Source organism: Mauremys mutica, chromosome 3, assembly GCF_020497125.1.
Source record: "Mauremys mutica isolate MM-2020 ecotype Southern chromosome 3, ASM2049712v1, whole genome shotgun sequence".
NCBI lineage: Eukaryota > Metazoa > Chordata > Testudines > Geoemydidae > Mauremys > Mauremys mutica.
In genome coordinates, this window is record NC_059074.1 from 16,832,251 (window position 1) to 16,860,220 (window position 27,970).

At 43.7% G+C, this 27,970-nt stretch overlaps 1 protein-coding gene across 9 annotated transcripts in view; it reads left to right on the forward strand.

The window, feature by feature from the left end:
• Positions 1 to 27,970, forward strand: part of RUNX2 (RUNX family transcription factor 2) — a 486,380-nt gene that overhangs the window by 248,018 nt on the left and 210,392 nt on the right. For 8 of the 9 annotated variants that reach the window (XM_045009227.1, XM_045009226.1, XM_045009229.1 and 5 more), the window contains one exon: positions 10,298 to 10,459. In XM_045009227.1, the coding sequence (XP_044865162.1) occupies positions 10,298 to 10,459 (162 nt within the window). Of the gene's footprint in view, positions 1 to 10,297; positions 10,460 to 25,051; positions 25,137 to 27,970 lie in introns of all 9 variants that reach the window. The other variant, XM_045009235.1, reaches the window with a different exon arrangement.

Sequence of the window (27,970 nt, forward strand, 5' to 3'; positions counted from 1 at the left end):
AAAACATGAAGACTTAGTAGGTTTTGCAAACTTTTTCCAGACAACCTGTGCCTGATTGTGAGTCAACCTGGGAAGATTTATGGTTTCATGTTTCAAGTGGTTTTGACATGATACCAGCTGAAACTCAGTGGTTTAGATGAAATGTTGTGGCTTTGTTTTTAAAAAAAAAAAAAAAAGTTCAAACCAGTTAATTAATTTGCAGTAAAGAATAAGTGGGTTTTTGTTTGAACCCAGAATTCAACATGAAACCCCATGAGAATCGAAACTGAAAAATAATTGTTCTCATGAACCTTGGTGAATGGAAACTGCCAAGTTTCCCACAGCTCTAGAGCTCTCGCTTTAACTCTTGTGAAATATGAATATAATATATATAAATATCATGGGACCTGCCATCCGCTGATATCTCATAACAGGTTCATTTGCCAGGCTTCTCTTTTATTAGTTAGGCATCTGAAATCTGGATTTTGCTGCATATAGTGCTGTAGTTAAGAAGTGCCAAACCAACAGACCAACGGTCTCTTTAGTCTAGTATCCTGTCTCTGACAGCAAATGAGGACCCTACTCAACTTCTAGAAAAGAAGTGGAAATGGACAGGCTTCCCACTTCAGAATGGCTGGATCAGGCCCTTAAAGGCATAACCAAAACCCTCCTCTCCCTTCTACCATCTCTATAGTTTACCTCTTGTGCAACACTGTTAATGAAGGGGGGTGGGGTGGAATTCTTCCTGACCCACATCTGGTGATCAGCTTATGGCCTGAAGCAGAAGGACTGAGAGCCCCTTGTAACTTTAATCCTAGCTAAGTGTAACTTCATATGCTGTTCTCATTCTCATAAAAGCCTCCTGCAGAAATTGTGCTTCTGGGTTTGATTAATAATATACTTCTTTGCCTCGTTATGAATCAGCAGCAGCACTTACAAATCCTGGAGGTGATAACTTCAGCTGTTTAGATGGCTGCAGACAAAGCCTTGGTCTTTGCTACTCACGGCACAGAGTCAACAGTTAAACGCGATGGAGACTGTGCAGACTGAGGCTATGTCTACACTACAGACCTTACAGAGGCACAGCTGTACTGCTGCAGCTGCATTTCTGTAAGGTCTCCCGTGTAGCCGCTTTAAGCTAGGGTGACCAGATGTCCCGATTTTATAGGGACAGTCCTGATATTTGGGGCTTTGTCTTATATAGGTGCCTATTACCACCCCCCATCCCCGTCCCAATTTTTCACACTTGCTCTCTGGTCACCCTACTCTATGCTGATGGGAGAGAGCTCTCCCGGCAGCATAATGAAACCACCCCACAATGAGCAGCGGTAGCTATGTTGCCAGGAGAGCGTCTCCTGCTGACAGAGCACTGTCTACATCGGCGCTTTTGTTGGTGCAACATGTTTTTTCACGCCCCTGACTGACAAAAGTTTTACTGTCAAAAATGCTGGTGTAGACATAGCCTGAGACTCAGGATGGTGCTGCTGGGGCAGAGGGAAGTGACTTGAATTGGGAAGGGGTGACTTCTCTACTGAGCCATAGCGTACGTCCTCTCCTTGCCAAAGAGGTTCACAGTCGTTGGGTACTGTTGAATCCCAGACGGTTGTCATTTTCCCAAGTAGTAGCAATGACTCCTGCTACTTAAAACTTTGCAGCTAGTTAAGGGGCCACAGAGTCTCCCTACTGACACAGCCCTTGCCACAGTCCTCCATGCTTTGTCTGCCCCGGCTGTATGAATGCAATGCATGCAGCCATTGAAGACCACTTGCTAGCATTATGGTAACCCACCTGCTTAACAGAGCAGTCAGTGAGAGCCTAGTACACCTGTGCTTCATGAATTGCACTGTCATCCCTATCTGTTTTTGGGTGCTAGTCAATGTGTTGATTTTAATCTATGTAACCCTATATAATTTGGAGCGTGGCTGCCTGAGGGAACACTTCTCTCCCCATGTTCTGTCATGGTGGTGGTGGTGCTTTTGCTGACACTTTTGGGGATTGCAATTACTACAGTTAGTGGAGTCCCTTGCTGAGGAACGTAGGCCTGAGAGAGACAAGGTTTACAGCTCAGAGAGCTGAGTGAGGCACACCTCTTTGATCAGTCAATATCCTGACCATGGGAGACTGCTGAATTGGTGCTTATTTGGGGGTAGTACAGCCTGGTTAAGGCGCTGTTTGTGCTTTCCTATGGTGCTGTATTTTCTCCAGGTAACATGGATGCTATGCAATAGGTGCACACCCACAAAAACGAATCAATAACAACGTAGCCTTTTCTATCCAGTGCTCTCTTGGTACAGTCATTTGAGTGTGTAGGATTTTGCTGTGTAATAAAAAGTGACCTTTGTACAGAAAGAAAGGCTTTTTATTACATTTGATAAAATTAACCAGGTGCTGCTTTGTAAATGCCTTACTTTGGTAATTTTTTACCTTGTAATTAAGATAAAAGAAAACCATTAGTTCCTACTAACTGCAGCAGTACACAATTGTTTCCTTATTATGAAAGCCAGTATGTAACACAGTTAAGCACAGTTAAACTTCTTTTGTTTAATTCCAGTTTAGGTTTTGCATAATTATTGCATGATCAAACATAAATAGTAGTTAGAGCCTGGCCATCTCCCATCTGAGTAGTAAAGAATGCAATGTGTGCCCTAATACGTCTGCTGGTTTGCTGTTACATTTCTTTTTCTGGGTTGTGTTTGTTTTCCTGTAGTAGCTGAATACTATTGTTTTTTTAAAATACACCATGCTCTTGAACCTGCTGAAGGACCAGTTTGTTGCAGTACAAGCATAGCTTAGTTTAGCACAGCCTTGTCCTTATTCAACATGGCATTTTAACTATTATTCTGCAAAAGCAACATCGAAGGGTCATTAAAAAACAAATCATCCAATAAGCAGATACCTTTGCTGAGGTAGTGCAGATCCAATTTGAACCCTGAATATTGCTCATAAATCAAGACTCCTGTCTACTCACATTCGGATCCTGGTATATTTGCTACTTTTTTTTTTTTTTTAAAGTGGAACTTGAACGACTTGCTCACGTATCAAATTACCCTCCCATTCAGACAGCAAACTGTTGCATCAATTCTTAAACGTGAAACAAGAAAAACTGTTGTTTTTCTAAAATACAACCAGTGAGGATTAGCTTCTATCAGACGGGAAAAGCCACAGGCGTAATGGCAAGAATGTGGTCAGTGTGAGTAGTGGAATCTCAGCTGCAAAAAAGAAACTGTAAAGTGGGAGTTAAGTGAGGTTTCATGCTCCATCACCACTATGGCACCATCTGATCTATAGGCAATCTGTGACTTTAGTAACTGAAATAACAACACTCAAAGGCAGGTTGTGTGAAATATGCTTCTCCCCCCTCCCTTCCCCCTGCCCAGCGGCATTTAACTTCATTTTTCAGACTGGGGAAAGATGGCACAATCTCTATCATATACTCAGGACATTTATTACATGTAGGGTGGCAGAAGGCAGAGTTAATTCAGTTAGGGCTGGATCCTACCAGCCTTACTTATACTGCAGTCAGTGGGAGAACTCATCTGCTCTGTCAGGCCAAGAAGGCTCTTTGTTCGAATGTTCTTAGAAGGCAAACAGACTAACAGGAGTAGGGACAGAGAGCAAAATCCATCCCTGTGCATAGGGTCAGCATAAAGCTTCTGCACCAGTGAAGTCCCCCCCTTACCACCAATGTTGAGGTGTTAAATATTGATAGGCCTTGTACTGACCATCTGCACAGCAATGAATTCCACCTTGAGAAAGAAAGAGGGCCTTCTTTTCTGGGCAGGATGCTTGTCTAGAACCAGCATCGGTGTTTTATAGGAATTTGTTGTAGGTTGTCACGAATTTGATGGAATGAAGTGAGTTGCATTTACTACAAAATCTATGTAAAGGGTTGTGGACTAGCTTGTTGAGAACATTGCTTCCATTAGCCCCTTAGCAGCAGTTCTGGTTTTTCATCAAATGCGGGAGATTAGCCCTAGAACAAGGCCTTCTGTGTCATTTAAACCCAGCATTGGGCCCTCCGTACTGGATTGAATTTTACCCATAAAGAAAGTTTGTCCAAACTTTAGTCCAGAGAAACAAGTTTTGGCTGCATTTTACTTTAATACAGAGATGTGGCCCATTGAAACTACAGGACCAAGTGTGCTTGGATGTATGTATCAACATAGAGTAGTGGGAGCTGTAGGCTGCAGCTCTGCATTGTGGACACGGGTGACTGCAGTCTGTTGCATGTTATGCTATTTCATTGCATCCTTCAAGCTACTGGCAATTTGTCATGGTGACCCTCCATCAGGTGAAGTTTGCGCACACTGTCTAGTTGCACTGTCTAGTTAGCAAGAATAATTTTTGGTTTTTTTTTCTTTAGGAAATGTGACTCTTGAGGGATTGGTGGTGGTGGTGGGGTGATTTTAGAGACTGAAAGCCAAAATCTGGTCTCACTTATACCAGTGTCAGTCAAGGAGTAACACCTTTAGACTTGACTTCAATGGAATTACTCCTGATTGACCATGGAGATTCGGATCTGGCCCAGAGTTTTTAAGAGTCCATGAGAAGCTCAGAGAAGAGAGTTTTCTACAGTAGCCCATTTACTCATGCAGAGAGTAGTCTTTGCTTTATTAGGACCATAATTGAGGATATCTTACTTTAAATATTTACAAAAGATAACTCCAGACTGCTTGTTTTTCAGCATGAGCAGTAGCATTAATATAGTCAGCAACAAACAGACGTGGCACCAGAGTTGAATGGGTGACAGGGACTCAACTGAGAATGATTGTGTAAAGCACGCACGCATGTGTTCTTTTAGATTTTAGACTCAGCAGCAGTGGACCCCAAACGTTTTATGTCACATCTCCCCCTTACCTATAATGTAATCTGTCCGCGCCCAGCCGGGGCCGGGAGTGAGGCTGGGGCCAGGAGCTGAGATTGGGGCTGGAGCCAGAGCCATGGCCAGGACTGGAGCCGTGGCCGCAGTCAGGGCCGGAGTTGCAGCTGGGAGCAGTGCCAGGGCTGGAAGCTGAGAGCCAGGCTGCGGTCAGGGGCCGCGGCTGGGGTCGGAGCCGGGAGCTGAAGCTGAGGCCTCACCCGGGGCTGGAGCCAGAGCGGAGCTGGGGGCAGAGCAGGGCTGGGTGGTGCTCCCTCCCCACTCCTCAGAGGGGCTGGCCCGGGCCCTGCCGCACCCCCTAAATGTTCCTTTGCATCCCTGTACGGGGGGTGGGGGAGGGACACCCCACAGTTTGGGGAGCATTGCTCTACAGTGAGAAATGGTCACCCTGTGTATCTGGTGGTCATGTTCTTCAGCACTCTTTCAGTTTGGGGAATGGAAAATTGATTTCCCTCCACTCTAGATCTCTCATAACCTATTGCCAAAGAATTGCAAAAGGCTACTTAACTGGGAAAGCCTGTGCAATTGACAGCAGAATTGGGACATTAATTTTTAACTTTGTACAGTCCATCCAACATTTGAATAATTTCTAAACACTCTTGTTTTTCCAAGAATCCACTAAGATGTATACAGTAGACCATGGAAGCAATGGTCAAATAGTATTTAAATCTACCAACCATAACTATGAATGTGGCAATGAAGCCTAGGAACAAAATAATATGCAATATTTGATATTTCCTGCTTCACAGAAACTTACCTGGCAGTGCAAACAGGAAGTAGCTGTGTGCGTATTAGTTTAGACCTCACCCTGGCTGACTTGTTTCAGCCGATCTGTGCATGAAGTTTAGGGGTATTTGCATGCTATGCCCTGTTGTGAATGACTTACGAAAGCAGCACTTTTCTTCACACCCACACAGGCAGAACAAAAATGTTTACAAAAGGAGGATTGCTATTAGTAATCACTCCAAATTTTGAAGTGCAGAAATATGATAGCCCTGAATGCCTGGCTTTGGTCATCTCACTGTGCTCTGCCTTTCTTCAGTGTTTGCATATTGCCATCAAGACAGGTGGGTGGTTATTCCCCCCCCGCCCCACCTGTTCAGTATGCTTTTTTTATTTTCTTGTATTCTGGGGATTCCTTTAGGCAGAGTCATACTCCCTCTGGTTAACAGCTCTGGGACTTCTCATATGTTCTAGGCTTTTAACAATTGGAAAGATGCTGCAGTTGTAACCACCTATGATCTTTCATGTGACAATGCAAAGCTTCTGGCCCCCAGACACCCAGAAGCTGCCTGATCACCTGGAAAATCTCACAAGCCCCCTGGTGAGAGCTAACAAGAGCATTTGCTTCTTGTACAGAAGGCAGAAAAAGCTTCCCACTAATATGCTCAAAGGCCATTGTATATATTTCACCACTGCATACTAAGTACCCCGTGTATCCAGTCTAAGTGCTCACTCAGCACACGCAACAAAAAAGGAACTCTCAAAAACTTCCTCGCAATTCCCTCTTAAGTCCTCATGCCCAGCTTTGCCACATGTCGATCTGGGAGCAAACTCTGGGGTATGAATATGCTCCGTGAGGCTTGGAGGGGCAGGGTTTCCCCTCCACATATGGCTCTGTTTTCAGTACAGACTGTGGCGTATGTGGAAAAAAAACCCAAACAAACAGGATTGCTTGATCTCTTGTGGCCTAAGTTCCTGCTCCAGTGGCATTTGGGGGTAGCTGTGTTAGGGCTTGTCTATACTACAGGTTACGTTGGTATAACTTATGTCACTCGGGGTGTGAATAAGCCACCCTCAGAGTGACGTAAATTACGCCAACCTAACCGCGGGTTTGGAAAGCACCATGTCAGCAGGAGAGCGTCTCCCTCTCGTTTCACAGAGGTGGTTTCATTAGGCCAACGGAAGAGCTCTCTCCCATCGGCACAGAGAGTCTTCACCCGACATGCTGCATCAGCGCAGCTGTAGCGCGTCTAGTGTAGACTAGCCGCTAGTGCCACAGAATGTTGCATCGTGGGTCCCCAGCTGGCTGGCGGTCTGCAGGACTAACAGCTGTTTCTGTAATTTGTGCACTGAATTTCCCATTTAGCCTGGTTAATGAGCGCGTTCATCCCAGCTTGGGGAGATGTGTGCAATTTACCATTCGGCTTTGCACATAATCTTTGACAGGCAGCACGAGTGCAGCTCCCCCCACCCAGCCCTCCGCACATGCACACACAAACACCTGCTGTTCTTAACAAGGTGGCATTGCTTTGAGCGCTTCTGCTCACAGAAGCTAGAAACTTCAGTTTCCTGTTTGTTAACAGGCCAACCCCAGTGAACAAAGCCAGCCACAGGGCAAGATTCTCCACCCTGCCCCAATGGTGACCTCAGCCCTGACTTACGGCGAAGAAGTCTCATGACTATCCATTCTGGTGCAGCCCTGATTTCCTCCCAAGCTGTGACTCTCAGCTGCAGTAGTAACTTTTCTATCAACAATTGCCTGGGTTTGGTTTGGTTTCAGTTTTTTCTTTTCAATTGCTTCCTTTTCTAATCAGTGACGAACTGGGCCCTCATTTCTCTGCAGAGCTCAAACTGAACTTACTTTCACTCTCATTTGAGAAGTGGTCACGTTGGAATATGTGTCCACTGAGTCAGAGGTGACATGGGGGGGCCGTGGTGACACCCGGGGTCATGTCCCCCCCCCAATTTGCTGCTTGGCTTGTACTGAGCATGCTCCCTTGCTCTGCTGAAGCTGCTCCCCTCACTGTACGCCCCTCATGATTGGCAGGCACGGGTCTTCTCTGCACTGAGCTATCTGGACCAAGAGGCCCCAACCAAGATCAGGGCCCCATTGTGCTAACTACATAGTAAGAAACAGTCTGTGCACCCAAGAGCTTACTAACTAAGCAGGCAAGATAAAGAATAGGAGAAAGAGAGTAGTCTGGGGGACTCAGGCAGAGAAAGGTTAAGCGACTCGTGCCCAAGGTCACATCGGGAGTTTGTGGCCAGGGGTGCTGAAAACATTTCTATAGTGGGGGTGCTGAGAGCCATTGGACCAAACTGTAAACCTTGCATATGATGGAAACAACTTCAGGCCAGGAGGTGCGGCAGCACCCCTAGTTCCAGCACCTATGTCTGTAGCAAATCCAGGATTGAACTGAGATCTTCTGAGTCCCAGTCCAGTGCTTTAACCAAAAGAGAGTCTCTCCTCTCTTATTCTAAAATAATTTTTGCTTTTAAAACTCATACCGTTACAATGGTGAATTGCTGAAATCAAGTATCAAATATAAGAATTTGTTTACATGACCCTAAAGCCTTTATTCTTATTTTAAGATGGGATGAGCCAAAGAGGCTGTATTTAGATCTAGGGTTCGGCTAGATTTCAGGGTCCCAGGCCAAATGAGGACTAGGATATGAGTTCAAGGTATGATGGTGCACAAATGTGACAAGGACTTCTGCTCCCATGAGACTTCTACCATTCTGAGTGGCAGAAATCCCATGAGAGCAACTGTATGCATGAGAGTCTCATTGTCTTGGGCCCAACTCCTGTGAGAACATCCATTCTTAGGATATTTCTTCCACATTCGAAATGGAAATTAATTCCCTTCCAGTCTGAGATGTGACCTAGAATCAAAACCATAAGGGACGGTCGTTTGGATCCAAAGACTGGGATTGAAAACCTCCTGGAATTTGAACGAGTTTGGATGGGAGGTTCTGGTCCTGACCCATCATTAATTTTAATATTGTTTTGCCACTGTGCATAAGCTTTCCCACCCCACCCCCACAGTTTACGATTGCTTAATTGTATTAATTGAGTAGTAGATTACAGTACTGGTATGAGGCAGGGAGAAGTGTCAATATCAGATATAACAACAGCCAGTCATATTTGAAGTTGTGTCAATCTATACAGCCCTAGCCTTGAAATTGTTAAAACAAAGAAGTTCATTACATTTAACGATCAAGTGTCCTTCAGATTTCTGAGGAGAATTTATGTTAACCATTTATATTATTCAACTCTAATATAAACTGAAAACCAAAGGAAAATCCTTTTAAAATTAAATTGGAAAGGGTTTTTTTGGTTGTATCTGTATAGTTATTTTGCTTCAAGGAAGTATCTGCTTTCCAGACATCTCTTCAAACAAATCATGTCTGAACAGAAAAAATAAACAAGAAATAGCTGACACTACAAGGTTTTGCCATGTGGAAGAGCAGAAAGAGGGTTTTGTTTTGTTTTTTTAAAGATGAATTTCCTGAAGAAAAAAATTGCTTATGCCATTCAGGGAGGGGATTGCTCCCCAATCAGGGAGGGGATTGCTTATGCCATTCAGATTTCGTGTTTCTGTCAACAAAGTGGAGCCTTGAGACACTGCTCAAATGTAGCAACTTCTTGAGGTAAACTGGGATTGATTTGCTACTTTGGAAATAGTAGAGAGAATTTGGCTACGTTGCAGTAGGTATAAAGCAATCTAGAGGCAGCAGTGCATACAGTTCTCTTGTGTACCACCTAGCTTACTAAACAAACTCTCTTAGCTAGGAAATGCTGTTGGGTTTTCACCAATGTAAAAGAAAAAATAAATGTTGATGAGTAATTCCTCCTGTCAGCAGTGAATCACCGGTTATTGACTAAAAGCAAAATTGTTTACAAAACCTAGTAGTAGGAAAATAAAACTGCCCAACTTCTTCTCTCACCCAATGCAGCCCACCAGCACTTCAGTGGAAAAGAGAATCTGCATGCCCTTGAATCATTCCCTCCAAGGCAAGCTGCACAAATTAGAAAAGGCATAATTAACTTTCAATGGTTACCCCAAACCATTCAGTTTCAGATTATATTGATGGTGATTATAGGTAATCGGGCTTGAATCCAAATGTGATATTTTTTGGACAGATGCTAATAGGATTAATGACGTTTTTCTTCTTGGATCACTTTCTCAGTGCTGAAAATGCTTCTGTTTAATGTTGAAACTGGATAACAACTTGACAGTGTGGCCATCAACTTTTAGTTCTCCTTCCCTCCCCAAAAAGCCAGTTTTAAGTTCAGCTGCAGCATTAAAAAAAGAAAAGAAAAAGAAAAGCAACCGCAAAACAAAAAGCCACACACACTGGGGATGTTATCAGAGCTCTGAGCTGCTGGTGGAATGCTTTATTAGGACTGGACAAGAGAGTATGGGAATTTATGGAACACTGGCCACATCATTTTAAATTCTGCCTCCTACTGCTTTAGAAATTCAGAGGAAGTGCTTCGTTCTGCACTGTGCATTTCCCGCCATATTATTTTCCAAGGTGAAAAACTCAGAGCCAGGGAGAAGGGAAGGGTGCTGGGAGTCCTGGTTTGTCAGGCAGTCTCATTCTTCATGATATCCATGTGCTTAGATAATGCCACTCTCATTGATGAAGCTGCTGGTGTCCCTAAATCTTTTCATTTCTTTTTTAATTTTCTCTTTTTGTTTTGTTTTTTAGACCCCAGACAGGCACAATCATCCCCTCCATGGTCATATGACCAGTCTTACCCATCCTACTTGAGCCAGATGACTTCACCATCCATTCATTCCACAACTCCCCTGTCCTCTTCACGAGGCACAGGCCTTCCTGCCATCACCGATGTGCCCAGACGCCTCTCAGGTAAAGACTATGCGTCAGCTAAAATATTTATGCAGACAGGAACAGGAAAGGTTGAGGCTGCTTATGCAGAAGCTATCTGCCCTCAAATGCAGCTTAGCAGCAAAAGTGAAGATCTGTCTGTGGTACCAGAGTTTCTGCACTGTGAAGGGGTCAAAATTTCTTTCTTTTTAAGGTTTTGACTCACAAATTAAAGTGCTACCTTGTTATTCTGAGCATGTAGTTTGAGTGTCTGAAGGTCCATTTTAGGTCAGGTTATCTTTAACTGTCTGATTCAACTACTGAATCACACTGTTTTCAACAGGGGGCATCTGTTGTGAAGCAACTAGGATAATTTCTCTGTATTTTTGATATTTTAATTTTTTTTACTTCTATCTCCTAAATTAGATTTGACTTACTGGCAAGGGCCTCTGTTTCTTTAATATTTAGGTTTAAGGCTCACTTTTGCTTATTTCAGTTCAGTAGCTCAAGATAGCTAATTCCCTTATTTAATGTGTGATTAAGATCTCTATCAGAAACTGGTTGAGTCACTTCAGGGTAGCAGTCCTGGGAAGACTGGACAGATTGTGCTTTGGAATGATGAAGGAGAGAGGAAATCTTTTTAGGCACATGCACTAGACAGCACTGACACTTATTATCAAACAAATATGCATGCAGCCATGTAGTTCAAGTGGTCACAAAGGTAAATTCAGCTGTGTAAAGTAAGCTGGTTGCCCCATTATAACATACAACATGGAACGGCAGAAAATCGCTTTGTATATTTTGTTATTCTGGGGAACCGTGTCTTAGCCGGAGCATTAAAATTCTAAGCAGACAGGTGTGGAAATATTGGTGAGGTATCTGCCAAAAGCATGTGTAATATAAAGAAAACCTTTACAATTCATTAGTAAAGCATGAAGAATTGGTCTTATTCTATTTTTCCATGTTTGTAAGACACTGTTACAGTCACAGATTCTAGCCTCCTACACCTGTTTGACTTGCAGCCAGGTGAATTTCTTTCTGTCTTGTTTTCTCCCTTCTACAAAGCTCAGAGCACTGTAAACGCTACTCACTTCACTGAGCTGCATCATGGACAAACTGAACGTCAGCCAACAGGCATGTAGGATTTGATTAGTTTAGACTCCTTTATTTCTTTCATCTTGGAGGGGCGGAAGCTTTGTTTCTCAAACAAATAGCAGCAAAGATCTCTCTGGCCCTAGTGCTCTCTGGGTTTTCAGAGAATGCCACATTTCCATATGGGTCAACAGTTCTGGCAAAGCCCGACAGGCCCTTCTGGCCTTTCCTTGTGATGCTCATTTGGTTTAAAAACAAAATTAACTTTATTTTGAAGAAATGATGTGTTTGGCTTTAGATTGATTTCTCTTTAGTTTGAGTCTCCTGATGGTCTGCACAGCCCTGTGTGGTCAAAGCAGTTATTTTTGCAATTTTGCCCCCAGCAATACCTACAGGGAAAGGCCCAGACCGGGACTGCCACATCAGTGTAAGTTACTTGGCTGTGTGTATTCAAACGTGAGTGCTTAGCATGTGGGGCACACACATAATGGCTAAAAGACCTAACTGTGTACATCATAGGGCCATATGCAGTACTTTTCTATTTTATTCCACAGCAAGCTATCCCCACTTCTCTTGGCCTTCACCTTTTGGTGAACAACCTCTCTCTCTCTCTGTTTTTGTCTTTTCCAAACATAGGAAGCTGGCTTTGTCACTTAGTTCTGAATCTACCAAAGAGGATTTTGATCTGCCACAAATATCTGAGACTGTCCGCAATACTGCATGTTAACTCACTGACTGCCAGTGGCTTTCTTAGGTTGAGGACTAGGTCTGACTGTCAAACAGCAAGGAGACATATTATAGCACCATTTGAAAACTCTGGCACCTTGCTTGCATGCCCCTAAAATGCAGCGAATTCCACTGCACTGTGGCAAACGAGCAAGGGCTGGATCTGGCCCGTATTGTTTATAATGTGTGGAGTGGAATGTTAAAGTGTGGTTTTGTGATTGCAAAAATTGCCACCTTCTTACCCAAGAGATGTGATTTCCTTGGGTGTATTCCAGCTCCTATTTGCTGGCTTTTGCGAACAAAATAAATTGTACTGTTTTTTACTCCTCTTAGCCCAGCGGAACCAACACAGCTCTGGGAGGGGAGTTTGAGTCTAGTCCTTCTCACACATTGTCAACCCCATTGTTAACTAAGTCCCAACCTTGGGGCCTCAGTCACACTTGTCCAACCACACAGAAGGGTGAGATAAGAAAAGATGGTTTGGTGGATAGAGCACTGGACTGGGATTCAAGAGAATTGGCCTCATTTCCTGCCCCAGCCACAAATTACCTGTATTACCTTGGGCAGGTCAGTTAATCTAGTCTGTGCCTCATTTTGCCATCTGTAAAATGGGGCTAATGCGTCCCAATGAGACGGGGGTGTAAAATCACTAATGATTGCACAGTGCTCAAATATAATGGTTTGGCCCTCAGCACTAATATAGACAGACAGAAACACTTCAACAGCACTGAATGCAATGGGGATGCACAGGTGTAGCTGACCACAAAAACTGGGCTGCACTTCATTACTGGCAAAGGGATATCAGAAGGAAAGAATCTAGCTTGAGTCTGCTAGTCTGGCAGTTACAACAACCAACGCATCACTTGTAAAGTGAGAAAACTGGATCCTCATCCATTTGATCCATTTTTACAGAGTCATTTTTCAGAGTAGAACCAGGCTTTTTAGAAGAAAAATTACATTCCTGGGAGCACGAGAAAACTTCAGACACCCTCCTGCATGAGGGAGGAATTACTTTATTTAGAACCAAAGCATTACGAGGCCTCGAAGAGAAAAATAATTGTTTCTCAGTATAATGGCAGAGAACTGATTATCACCTTTGCTAGAAATATACAAGGTCATTTTAATGAATGCCTATTGCTTATTAACAAATGGGAAGACAAATGGTAATACTTCAGATTCAGGCCTCACATGCCACATAGCATGGTCTAGACCGATATTTAAGCTTGGTGAGAAGGTGTTGGGTACCACATGCCAGCTAACACATTTTAAGGGTATGTCTACCCAACAGCTGGTGTAATTCGCAGCACAAGTAGACATATACATGCACACTCTGCTCGAGCTAATGCCTAAAAGTAGCAATGTGGCCGCAGTGGTTTAGACAGCGACTCAGGCTAACTGCCCGAGTACCATCCTGCAGACCCCACGAGGACTTTTAGAATCAAGGCCTTCAGCAATTGCAGGCTTTGGCCAATAAATGTTAAAAGAGTAGTAAGATTAATACACAAGAACTTACCGGTAGTCATGAAACATCTACAGTACCTGACACAAAAGCAAGGAAGTAAGTAAGCCAACTAACAGTACAAACCACAGGCACACCCATCCGCCGCTTCACCCTGCCACTACCACAGCTACCATACCTCACAGATCATAAACTTAACTCTGTCTGCCAGGGGATGCTAGCCTTCCAGCACCCCTTTTTACCAACGTATCCCCTACAACACACCAGACTACTGCTCAGCCTTCCCTTCTTCACCACACTACCCCTCTTAGCACTGTGAACTGGAGCAGTTTGATGTGTGGCCTCAGTCTCCGGACCTAGAGAATGATGGGAAATGGCATCTATTTTGAATTTCTCTGAGAAGATTTTATGCCTCACCCTCTGCTGACAGATAAACTTTCATTTTTTAAAAAACAGAGGCGAAAAGACTCTTAAAACCTATATATTTCTTTTTAAAACTACCTATTGTACAAAATCCACTCAAGATTCTCCTATCTGCCAATTTTTGGAAAGGTTGATACTGTGTCTCTTAAAAGATACCTGACAAAAAGCAGGGACAAATTTAGGTAGAGCCCAGTTTTACACAGTCCTTATTAAAAATGTATGAATGGAAGTCAGACAAAAACTACTGAGAACGGGCATAAAAACTGATGCTGAAATTTTGCATTGAAGGGTCACCTGCCTGTAAAGAAAAAAAATGTATGTCCCATTTTAAGCCCATTTCAGAACTTAGACCTTAGTTCCTGCTGTACCACTGGGCAGACTAGTTCCTCCACTAATGATGGTTACTTGCTAGTTGTGGTATCTCTTCCCAAGTAACACCAGCACATTCAATCTCCTCTGTCACTGCCTTCTGCCAGTTCTTCCTTGGCCACCTCACTTTCTTTTCCCTCTCTTAGGTACATCAGGGGTTAGGTTGGGTTAGTCGCTGCTAACTATATGGCTTTTTCACACCCCTGAGCAACACAGCTGGGTCCACTTAGCTCTTTAGTGTAGACCTGGCCTTGCTCTTTTTTTTTAAATGAAAGCTGAGGCTCAAGAGCACGTGAGAGGTTTGTTGGTTTCCCCACTTCTCCTGGCTAGTCCTTTGCACACCTCACTTTGGGAAACACTGAGCTAAACAGACAAAGGGGACTTCTGAAAGCTTGAGGGATTCTATAAGTAGAACCATAGAAGGGTAGAAATACCAGGCTGGGATCTCAAGAAGTCATCAGGTCCAGCCCCCTGCTCTGTGGCAGGACCCAGTGAACCGAGATCATCCCTGAAAGGTGTTTGTCTAACCTGTTCTTAACAACATCCAGTGGCAGAGATTCTACAACCTAGCTTGGAAGCTTATTCCAGAGCTTAACTACCTTTGTAGTTAGAAAGTTTTTTCTAATGTCTAACCTAAATCTTCCTTGCTGCAGATTAAGCCCATTGCTTCTTCTCATACCTTCAGTGGACATGGAGAACAATTGATCACTGTCCTCTTTCACCTGCCATGTAGGTGGGAAATTTCTTGGGATGGGGAACTGTGCCTGGAGAAGGATTGTTAGGGTTGGCTGGAACATGTGGGTTAGCTTTTGCTAATTCCAGGGCCTGCTGGTGGGCCTCCCTCTGGAGCTCCAACACCCTCCTGTGGTTAGCCTTTTGCTTTTCCATGTTTTTCTTGTGGTCAGCTGTTTGACTGGTACTCATGTCTTTGTGCTTTTTGGTGCTGGCCACACCCCTCTGCAGTCAGTGAATTGGGTTGCTTGCTTCCCAATTCCTACTCTGTCTACTCGCGACTGAATAGAAAGAAACAAAAACTCTGTATTTGCATTTGGTGTTATGCTGTTGTAACTGGTTCACAGCTACCAACTGTGCTTTAGACTGAGAAAGAGGAAAAAAAATGTCCCCCTCCTCCTCACAGCACTAAACAAACCGGTTTTGCAACTGTCTCTTGCAAATTGCTAAGTACCCTCTCAGTAGGTGTCCCTTCTAACAAAAGCCTTGTTAGAAAATCCTTATTCCCTTCAGCCAGCCTCGCTGAAAATCTCCTTCTAGCAAAACTTTGCTAGAACTGAATACTTCTAACCCCCCCCTCTTCTTTCAGGTTGCTTTCCTGCTCTAGAAGAAGAGAATAGCTCCCTTCAGCTTAGCCCAGCTGAAAAAAACTCCTCATAACAATACCTTGCTAGAAGCTGAATACTTCTACCCCCCCTCTTCTCAGGCTGCCTCCCTGCTCTAGAGGGAAAGAATAGCTCTCAATGGCTTCTCTGGTTCTTAATTTATCCCAGCCGCTGCCCACCATGTCATAGGTCTCACCCCCACTTGGAGCTGTTGGGTTCACAAGATGGGGACCTGCATGGATCCTTCTAAACTTAAATCCTAGTTTAGATCTGGTAAAAGCTGCCACCACCCAATAATGTACGTGTATTGGGACACAGTCCTTCCCCAAAATCCTTGGGGATCCTAAGAGCCCCAAATCCATGGAGTTCTTACACCTAGGAGAAATAAACCATTCCCCCCTGCTTCCTCCCCCCTCCCTTTTCCTAGGAGAGATACCGGGATTCAACTACAGAGGGATGCTTCCCTCCTCCCCTTTCCGTGAGAATTCACCCAAGGAAAGATCAACCAAGTCCTTAACAGAAAAGATTTATTAAAGAATAAAAAGAAAGTACACTATCTCTGTATTACCAGGATGCAAAAATACAGGGTCTAAACTTATCCATCTCTGGAGAGAATCCCCCCTCCTTTCTTTCTCAGTAAAAGCAATAACAGTACAGAAGTAAAGAAATTCTATAGTAAACACACAATTGCAAATGTAGAAATCAAATTATAAAACTAATTCGCCTTTCTAATTTATACTCACTATTGGATAGTAGGAACTACTCCAGGAGAACTTGGAGACATGACTGGCCTCTCTTAACTCCCAAGAGAGACTCTAACAAAGAACACAGACAAAGGCTTCCCTCCACAGAGATTTGAAATTATCTTGTCCCTGATTGGTCCTCTGGTCAGGTGGTCATCAGGTACTGCATGTTAACCCTTTACAGGTAAAAGAGACCTTAACCCTTAACTATCTGTTTATGACAGTCCTCTTTATAGCAACCCTTAACATTTTTGAATACTGTTATTAGTTCCCTCCCCCCCCGGAGTCTTCTTTTCTCAAGATAGAGATGCCCAGTTTTTTAAATATTTCCTCATAGGTCAGGTTTTCTAAACCATTGGTCATTTTTGTTGATCTCCTCTGCAATCTCTCCAGTTTGTCAACATCTTTCCTAAAGTGTGGTGCCCAGAATTGGATGCAGTACTCCTGTTGAGGCCTCACCAGTGATGAGTAGAGGGGGACAGTTACCTTCCATGTCTTAAAAATGATAATAGCCTTTTTTGCAGCTGCGTCACATTGTTGACTCATATTCAGTTTGTGATCCACTATAACACTGGGATTGTTTTCAACAGTACAACCACCTAGCCAGTTATTCCCCATTTTGTAGTTGTGCATTTGATTTTTTTCTTCCTAAGTGAAGTATTTGCATTTGTCTTTATTGAATTTCATCTTATTGAATTCAAACCAATTCTGAAATTTGTCACTCATTTTTTATTCTAATCCTATCCTTCAAAGAGCTTTCAAGCCCTCCCAGCTTGGTGTCGTCTGCACATTTTATAAGCATACTCTCCACTCCATTATATAAGACATAAATGAAAATATTGACTAGTACCAGACTCAGGACTAACCCCTGCAGGATCCCACTAGATATGCCTCCCAGTTTGACAGTAAACCAATGAACGATTGTACTCAAAGAGTAATTATCAACCAGTTGCGGACCCACCTTATAATAATTTTTTCTAGACCACATTTCCTAGTTTGCTTACGAGACTGTCACATGGGACTCAAAAGCTTTACTAAAAATCAAGATAAATTTGTGCTGTTCAGAAACAACTCTGTCATTTGCAGTTTGTACCTAAACCTGTGACTCATCGTATTTTTTTTTAAAATGGCACTATTTATTTTGCAAACCACAGTTTGTCCATTTTTAGCCTCCTGCCCATTTAATCCCACCTAGGCATTATAGCCCCTTGGCACTGGCATGTAGAACATCAATAGGAGCTTCTCTCTACCGTGGAATCTCTCATTGGAGCTATTGTCCAGAAGCTGGGTTGCATGATCCCTGCCTTTAGGATATAGGCCAAATTTTTCAAATGTGGGTGGCCTAAAATTAGGCAACTACATCCGTATTTAGACATTGAAATAAATGGCCTGATTTTCAGAATCCAATTGAATTGAAGGACCCAATCCTTGTCCTTACTAAAACCCCATTTAATGTATTTTAAATTACTGTTGAGAAAGGAAATAAACAGGATAAATTGGGGCAGAGGGAAAGAGTTTTTATTTCAGAAGTATGGGATTTGTAAACAACAGAAAAGAAAGAAACAAGTGGAACTTGAAGTGGAATGAATTTGTTGCTGATACAGACAGGAAATAGCACACTCAAATATATGGGTATGTAGAGATATATTTTTATCTGAGTTTTCTTTGCAATGTGTTTTCTATTTAGGAAGTGTATCTAGATTTGCATCTGTTTCCAGAACTTGCTGCTAGTTAATAATGATGCCAAAACATACTTTAGTTCCAGCTTGAGACCAAATGATATTCATTTTTTGATTACTAATTTAGCATCTGATATTAATTAAGGATATTTTCCATAAGTGCCAGGCCTTTTCTGAAGAGCTAATTAAAATTATATGAACTTAAACCGGAATAAGGTCTCATAGTCTGAACATTTTTGTAATGATTATTCTTACCAGCCTGTACTGGCTTTTGTAAATAGAATGGTAACTACTTGTAAGGACAATAGAGCAGCCAGAGTCCAGAAACGTAAAGGACCTTATCTTGCAACCCTTAGTTATGAGAGTAGTATCACTAAAGTCAATGAACTACTCATGCGATGGCTCTAGGATTGGGCCTTCTTATCTTTTGTATATAGGCACATGTCCGTGTCTGTGTCCTCCTAGTGACTGACACTGTAGGCCTGATCCTATGCAGAACTGAGCTACACTTAGGGTATGTCCACACTACCCACCGGATCGGCGGGTAGCGATCAATCTATCGGGGATCGATTTATCGCCTCTCCTCTAGACGCGATAAATCGATCCCCGAACGTGCTCCCTGTCGACTCTGGAACTCCACCAGGGTGAGAGGTGGAAGCGGAGTCGACGGGGGAACCGTGGCCGTTGATCCCACGCCATGAGGACGGGAGGTAAGTCGATCTAAGATCATAGCTGAAGTTGCGTATCTTAGATCGATCCTCCCCCACCCCCCCAGGGTAGACCAGGGCTAAGTTACACTTCCTTCCATTAAATTCAGCGCAACAGGGAGAGTGCTCAGCACCACAGGAGAGGCAGACAGCACTTTGTAAGAATACGCTGAAGACAACGCTCTTGTCTCCAAAAGCTTTACACTCTAAAGGGCACAACTCTGCAACCCTGACTCACATGCAGTAATGCCAACTCAATAAATCAAATCCTCTCTTGGTGTAAACAGGTGCAACTCCGTTGACTTTTAGTGCAATTTTACCCATTGACACCAGTGCAAAATGTGACCTTTTATGAAGGTTGCAGAATTGGACCCTAACAAACCATCCCAACACCCTTCTGAGGTGGGTGGGCTAGTATTTTTTATCTCCATTTTACAGATGGGGCAAGTGAAGAACCATAGAGACTAGACACTCTCCCACCCCCTGATTCAGAGTAGAACTTTTCAGCTGAAAAGCAAAACTGGAAAGGTGTTGGCTGAGAGATTAAAAAGAATGACTGATATTTATGATAGAAATGGAAGATAAGAGCTGAGACAATGATTCACACTTCCTCTGGCAGAAACAAGGACAGAACCTCGTCAGAGAGGAAGATAGGAGGGTACAGATGGAGGAGAATACCCCAAACTCCATTTTAAAGAGCAAGAGTAATAGGAGAGAAGTGTTTTACACAGAAAAAGGGAGACCCTCCATGCCTAATAATATAGGTTTTAGGGCTGACACAAAAGGAAGAGTCAGGAGGAAGATAAAAACAGGTGATGGCCTTTTGTTGGTCACTTGTGACTAGATCCACTCTACAGTGGGTGCAGAGTTTTTAAATTCTGCAGACATTCTGGTAAGTACTAAATGCAAAATTATTAGCATATTTGAAAAGCGAGGGGTGTTAGCGGTGATGGATTCTAGGGAGCAAATTGCAGTTGAGACTAGTTTAATATTTGGAACCTTTAAGTTTATTACTGCAGAGACTGAGACACAGGAGAGAGGTATGTGAAAGAACCAGTTTCTGCAGTGGGTTTTAGGGATATTACAGAAGCTATAGAAAAAATTAAGATTAGGGTTAAAATCAGATTAGAGAGCCGAATTCAACAATTTAGTTTGCCACAAGGCCAGAGCAGTGCTGTGCAAAACCATCCTACGCAGACCTCAGTACCTGGATTCAGCCCCACTTTATCTCACACCCTCCCAGTGTTTCATCAGAACTGTTTTGGGGGTGTATGCAAACTTTCCACTGGAGCTTTTGGGGAAATTATTTTTCTCTACTTGGCTGCTTGCAGATTTTTTTCAAACTGCTGTTCAAAGTGTAATTCAGGTTTGAGCTGTATTCCATTGGGATGCATCACATGGTGGAAGTCACATGCCATTTCTCTGTCTCTAACTGGCTATGCCTATCTGATGAGATCAGGAAGGTCAGCTCAACAGGAACTATTTTCATCTGATTTACCAGTTAAGAGGCTATATTTCTTGTCCCTCTGAAAAACTCCACTGAAAAACATTTTCACCCAGTCCTAGCCCATGTCTTGCAGGCGTTAGGCTAATACAGTAATTACCTTCTGAAATTCCTATGGGAATGGTTATGTTTTATACTTGTCCTGACCTAAGTATCACTCACTTTTACAGAGGGAAACTTATTTGTTTCACTGATATTAGACCTGTCTTGTTGCATCAGACTGAGGTGGAGGAATATTATTCCTGGACAGAGGCACAGACATTCTCCTGCACTTTTTGCACTTTGTTTGGCCATTCCCTTTGAAAAACAGTCACAGTCAGCAAGGTCTTCAAAATTCAGGGCAAGGGGACATCATGAGTAAGCAAAAAGAAAAGAATTCTCTAGCTTGGGATTGCTTGGGCAAAAACAAAAAGTCACAGTGTCAGCACAAACATTGTGATACAAGACATCTGCGCTGCCAAACAAACTGTGGAAATAGAGGATGATTTCATCTATTGAGGCAGTAAACTGTCATCAGATGGGTGCAGCCAACCAGGCATCCTAAGAAGAATTGGTTTAGCAGCCTCAGCCATGAAGGACCTGCTTAGGGTCTGGAGCAAAAAGAAGGTGAAATTATATATAAAAGTACACATTTATCAAACCTGTGTACTTCCAACACTCTCACATGGGCTCTGAAACATGGACATTGCTTAAACAAGACATAAAGAGGCTGGAAGCATTTCATATGCATTGCCAGCGGTGACTACTGGGCATAAGGTGGTTAGATTTTTATCAGTAATAGTGATGTATTGTTGAGAACTGGCCTTGAGAGGACTGAAGTCATCATTGGTCACTGCTGGTTGTCCCTTTTTGGTCATATAACCTGCCTCGGAGATGAAGTCCCTGCACATCAAGCCCTGAAGATTGGATGTGATCATACATGATTAACTTGGGTGTATCAGGTCAGTAATAATCCCATGGAGCTTTTAAACACCTGGCATAAAGCCAGACAATGTGGCCATGGACATTCAGAATTACGGACCCTCGCTATCGAAGCATACTGCTGTTGCGGTTCAATCCACTCCTACATCCTTTGAGTTTAGAGCCCAGCCTCTCCAAAGCATCCTCCCTCTGTATACCACGCGTATAGCCATTGGTGCCAGGAGGAGAGGCAGCAGAGATGAACTTAACCCCTTGCTCACTGGGGAGTAGGTAATGCCTCTGACACACAACGAAGTTCTCCTTCAGAAGCAGAGACATCATTTGCACCAAACTATGTCTGCAGTGTTTTCAAGGGGCTGTAGCTGCACACAGAGGAGGCGGCTGCAGGGTGTGCTTTACTTCATCAACATTGTCCACCTTCCAGGCAGGCACTTTCACCTGCAAGCCTCATGGTATGATTGCTCAAAACTTTCTTTAATTGATCAAGCTCAGCTGGGACCAAGCAGAAATCAGGGAGCCCCACATCAGGGCTGAAGGCTGGAGTCCAGATCCCTGCAGGACATGCGGACGCTGTTGCCAATTGCAGAGTGTAGGATGCTTTGTCAGGTACTGAGATTGACGGTGCTGAAATGGCAGCCATGACTGAGGATGAAGGGAAGGGGGAATGCCATGCTTAGATATCCCAGTGATGAGATGGATGGGTGAGGGGGATGAACTGAGGGATAGCCAAATTGAGGCAGAGAGTCAACAACATCTTTGAGACTAGGAAGAGGAAGCACTGTCTGATCCTTCGCACTGTAGTGGCTATAGATGTGGAGCTCCCACTTTAATGTCCGAATTGGACTGTGGCATACATGAAATACTCCTGCTTTCTGTACAGCATATTGGTACTGGCTGTAGAGGACCCACCAGAAGCTGATTCTCCTCTCAGGAGTACTTATGTTGAAGTCGGTGGACTAACACCTGTGTTTAAACAGCGCACTGTAATTAAGAGGGAGTTATGTGGAAGGTCCTTCTCTTGCTTGTCTTTGCCAATTGGCATCACATGCTTGTTACTGGAGGAGGTGCAACATGGAATGTCAGTATCAGCATCTGCACCAACAATGTGTCTCTCTCAGTTGGCAAGGGGCTAATGAAAGCGGTCACCGTCTGGGAAGTTAATGACACCACATGAACAATTTGCACTGTATGTCATTGATGGGTTAGCTGGGATATCACTCTCCAACGCCTGGGCACCTCTGCTTTATGGCATCACCTGCCGAACAAGCATTGTGTTTAATACAAAAAACACCTCTTAACATCTGGACCTGGGGCGGCAGAATGTTGTGAAGGGTGTGGGTGGAGGGAAACCACCTCATGTGAATTCCTGCTGTGAGGCCAAGTGCCTGTGTTGTTCTGAAAACAGAGCAACATCAGCCCCAGCAATGTCCCCAGGAAAAAGTAGCGTATGGGACCTAGGAGACTCTTGGGAGATGATAGCATGATGCACTGAGAAACACATGGCCCAGCCCAGGGCTATTTTAATTCCATGCCTGATGAAGTTCTGGCACATGCTACCCTTCTCAGTTGTGGAAGCAGAGGGCTTCCAAGAGCGGATGTTGGCTACAGCTTTGCATTTGCAAGTTCCAAGTTGCATTTTGTTTTTCTTGACAAAGGCTTTCCCAGAGCAGTGCACACTACCTGGACCAGTTGCCTTACTAGAGACATAGGGCTAACGATCAAAGCAATGATTACGTTTGAGAGTGGCTGCTAAGCCATCTTTGGAATTGTCATCCAGCCACCTACCATTGCCATATCGTAGCCGCTTATTATTTGTATTGTGGTAGCACCTAGGAGCCACATCACAGACCAGGACCCATTGTGCTTGGTGTTGTACAAACATGAGTGGGGCGGGAAGGGGTCACAGGTGAAGGCTCTGCCCCAGAGAGCTTACAATCTAAATGCAAGACAAGATGGATACACGGTGGGTGAGGTAATATCTTTTGTTGGACCAATTTCTGTTTGAGAGACAAGCTTTCGAGCTGGCTCAGAGCTCATCTTCAGCTCTGGGAAACTTACTCAGAGTGTCACAGCTCAATACAGGGTGGAATAGATTATTTAGCTATGACACTCTGAGTAAGTTTCCCAGAGCTGAAGCAGAGCTCTGTGTAAGCTCGAAAGCTTGTCTCTCTCACCAAGTAAAGTTGGTCCAATAAAAGATATTGCTTCACCCCCCTTTTCTCTCTAATGTTCTGGGACCAACACGGCTACAATAACACTGCATACAAAGATGGATACAAACAGACAGATGGGGGAACACAAGGAAACTCTGAGGCAGTATCAGTCAGCATGATAAGCAGCCTGCCAGCAGCCTACCCATCGTCAAGTTTTTTCAGGTGTCCTGACAAAGGAGAGTTTGAAGTGACATAGCTCTGTGGATGTGTACGTCTTCCCAAGAGTGAGGGGAAGCATGGGAGAAAGCACAGAGCGCTTGTTTGAAAAATGTAACAAGTAGACAATGGAAGCTGGTGACATTGGAAGCTGGGGATTGGTCCTGCTTTGAGCAGGGGGTTGGACTAGATGACCTCCTGAGGTCCCTTCCAACCCTGAGATTCTATGATTCTATGACATAGGCCGATTGTAGGTGAGTGTCAACATTTCAGTAATGAAAAAGAGACCACAAGGAGGAGGGAGGCTGAGCCATGAAGGGCCTGGAAAGAAGCCAAGTACAGTTGCTTATGTTTGAGGCGATGGAGAAAGGGGCTACTCAGTGCTGGGAGTCTTCTGAGCAAAATTCAGGGGGGCAGTAGCCTAGCAGGGTGATTGACCAACACTTCTCTTTCCTCTTGATTCATGATGTTATATGGGGTGGTTCAGGTGTACAGTGGCAGCTTTCTCCATGTATCCTTCATTATTGTTAAAATATATTCATATTACAGTACCACCTAGAGATTTCGACTGAGATCAGGCCGCATTTTGCTAGGCTTTACAATCTAAATAAACACAGGAAATAGCAGAATTATCAGCCTCCCAGTTCTACAGATGGGGCACTGAAGCGCCGAGAGGCCAAAGTCACACAAGGAGTCTGTGACAGAACAGGGTATTGAATCCAGACCTTCTGAGTCAAGGGCCGGAGCCTTTACTCTCAGAACATCCTTTCCCTCATAATTCAGATGTGGTATCGCCCTGTGCACTGCTACTCTCAGCTGTTTTTATGTGGCAGAACAACTGGTGTATTCAGATCTTTCTTTGTGCACAAAGATCATTTTCACCTGGGCAAATGGGAGTGGCCCCGATGATTCCCATAGTACACATGTTCCTACATAGAAAACTCACTTTATTCTCTGAAACATCTGTGGTACTCTGCTGTGGTAAAGGCTATATTTTGCAGCTCAAGTGTGAGTTTCCTAACATGGCAAGACCTTAGTGTCTCCAGAACTGAGGCCAAGTCACTGTGCATGATGCAGTTGGGGAACCCCACTAGAACTGCCACATCTGCTAGACCTTACAGGGTGATAACAGTACAGTCTAGTGGCATGAGCAGAGGACTAGGAGCCAGGATCTTCCAGGTTCTGTTCCAGATCCACTGCCACTATGCATGCGCTTAATGATAGTTTTTATACTTAGGTGGTAATTTTCAGCTGAGTACTGTACAAACATTAATTCTGCCTCAAACCCTCTTTCCTTCCTGTCAGGTAGATTTATCGCATCTGCCATTGGCAGCACTTCGGCTTGGAGAGATTAAGGCCAAAATTTAAAAGTGTGGGAGATGACAGTCAAGTATGTATAATCGACGTATAGGCACCTAAACAGGTGGTCTGATTTTCATTTTCCCATTCATGGCACCCAGGTTTGAAAACAGTGACCCAAGTGATTTGCCCAAGGCCACCCAGTGAGTCAGTGGCAAATAGTATCAAAACTCAGGCTTCTGACTCCCAGTTGTAGACTGTACTTAACCCACTAACATTAAACCATTTCCTCCTCCCCCCGCCCGCCCCAACTCACCTTCTTAGGGCCACTTCCCTGCTTTCTTGTGAAATGGGAATAACAACCCTCACCTATGTCACAAGGAGGCTCCGTGGATTAATTTGTTTATATCTGTACATCTCTTTGAAAATGTAAAGAACTATGGGCTAGTTTAGTGAAGTTGTGTATCTGAATTCCTTCGTCAGCTTTGAAAATCCCCACCTAGCTCGGTAGCATTAATATTTGATGTAACTTGACAGAGCAGAAAGTAGCACTGCACTGAGATTATAGCTCTGCTGCCTTCGGTGCATCTAGGAGGACCCAGAACCCAACAGGCAAAACTCAAGACAGAGTGAAAGGTGCTTAGGTGGAAGGGTTGAGTAGTACTAGTGATAGAATTCCTTTTGGCTTTTGTCTAGCTGAAAGGTGGCAACCCTGGCCAGCCAGCACAGAGCTGCCAAGCCAATAGGTACATACATTAGATCAACAAGCCAATGAAGTGTACTTATTTAAAACAAAGCCTTGCCTCAAAAGAAAGACAATTCCCAGACAAAAGCTTTGTTAAGATGGAGGTCAGGTTTAAATGTATCAGTAATTTATGTGGGGTTAGGAGGAGGAAACCATACTGGAATGCTGTAGTTTAAAAAAAAATCTGGAAACCATGAACGTCAAATCTAAGTCCTGGTCTACCCTGGGTGGAGGGGATCGATCTAAGTTACGCAACTTTAGAAACTCAGTGCCTTAGGGCTGCTCGTGGCCAACTTCTGAATTTCTTAGCCCCTTTCTGTTGTGCATATGAACTGGAGAAGTTTGGTTTAAGACCACTTTCTCTCTCTCTCTGAGAGCAGTTGAAGGCAACGGAAGATAATATGGATTGATCACTGTTACCTTTCACATCTAAAATGTTCTTTATATATTGTGACTGAACGTGAAAGTTTATCTTAAGCAGAGTTCTCCCCATGCTCTCTGTTTCCCACATTTTGTTCAACTTAATCTGCAGAAGAGCTTTTCTAAGATATTATTGGCTTGGTTTTGCCTCTGGTCTTTCTACCTCTAGCACTTTCCGTGAGTAGATCTCAAAGCATTTCACAAACATTAATTAATTAAACCTTGTCAGGCAGGTAACATACTAGAATGCCATGTGACAGGTGGCAAAACATAGGCAGAGAAATTAAGTGATTTGCTGAATGTCACACAGCAGGTCAGTGCCAGAGCCAGAAAATAACTCTGCTGTAAGGACTGTGTTGCATTCCAGAGGATTCAGGGGGCCTGGGGCAAAGCAATTTCGGGGGCCCCTTCCATAAAAAAGTTGCAATACTATAGAATACGATATTCTCATGGGGGCCCTGCGGGGCCTGGGGCAAATTGCCCCACTTGCCCCCCCTCCCCCGGGCAGCCCTGCCCTGCCGAGCAGGAAAAACTATTTTGAGGCTTTCTCTATATTCAAAGTTGAAACTGGTTAAAACTTTAAATCAGTTTAAAACCTGATCTCATTAAACTGGTGCAAAACCATGCATGGATGCTCTTCATCCAAAGCTTAAATTTGGCTTATAGTGGTTTAGCTGAATTCAGCAAGGACTAGAGTTCAGGTTTGTGTCAAATGAAGAATGTCCATTCATGGATTTGCATCGGTTTCACGAAATTGGTTGAACAATCACACCTTCCATTGCACCAGGGCAGCTTTGAATACAGACACGGGGTCACATTTTCAGAAGTGACTTAGGCACTTTGGAGCCGACAGCCTTGGTCCATACGCACTTTTGAATGTTGGTTGAGGGTGTGACTTTTTACCAAGATAGTTATATGGGTACGATCCCAGTATAGACACGCTTATACTGACATAAAGGTGCTTTATACCGGTATAGGTTCTTTCCCTTCCCGTACTGGAATAATCTATATCATAATAAACCCATTTATACTGCTATAATTGCATCCACACATGGGGAGCTTGTATTGCTTTAATTATATTGATATCGATAAAATTAACTGTACTGATATAGTTAAAGTGGTACAACTTTTGTGTGTAGACAAGACATAAGTCTCATTGAATGACAGTGGGACATAGGCTCCTAAGGCCCAGATCCTCAAAGATCATTTAAGCTCCTATTAGGAGTTAGGTGCTTAACTACCTTTGAGGATCTGGGCCTAAGTGTCTAAGACCATTTTGAAAATGGAGGTTCCTAAGTCATTTAGGCACTTTTGAAAATTTTACCCAAAGCCTGCTGCCAATAACAAGATGGTTTGGGCATCACTTAGGAAAATCACTTTATGCTCACCGTCATCAAGGTAACGGGGAAAAAACTTGGCTCCCTTTGCTTTGCCAGGAGAGTTTTCTTTCCATTGTTTGAGCTACAGCTGTGTATTTTGCCCTGCACAAGATGGCCTGACCTAAGAGAATCATATTGTTTTCCATGAAATTCACAAGCAGTCTACATGTTAAACTTCCCACTCAGCACAGTAGTGGCAGCTCCTGCTTCTACAGCTTCAGTCTTGTGGTCTTCCGCATAGTTCTTTCTGTGAAACCAAGGAGTTGCTTTCAGGCACCTTAGTACAGAATTAGGTGTGTCTGTTTACATTCAGGAGACAGAGAACTTCGTACGGGGGGGGGAGGGGGGGTGTGGGAAAGGAAAAAAACAAGGGCATTGGAA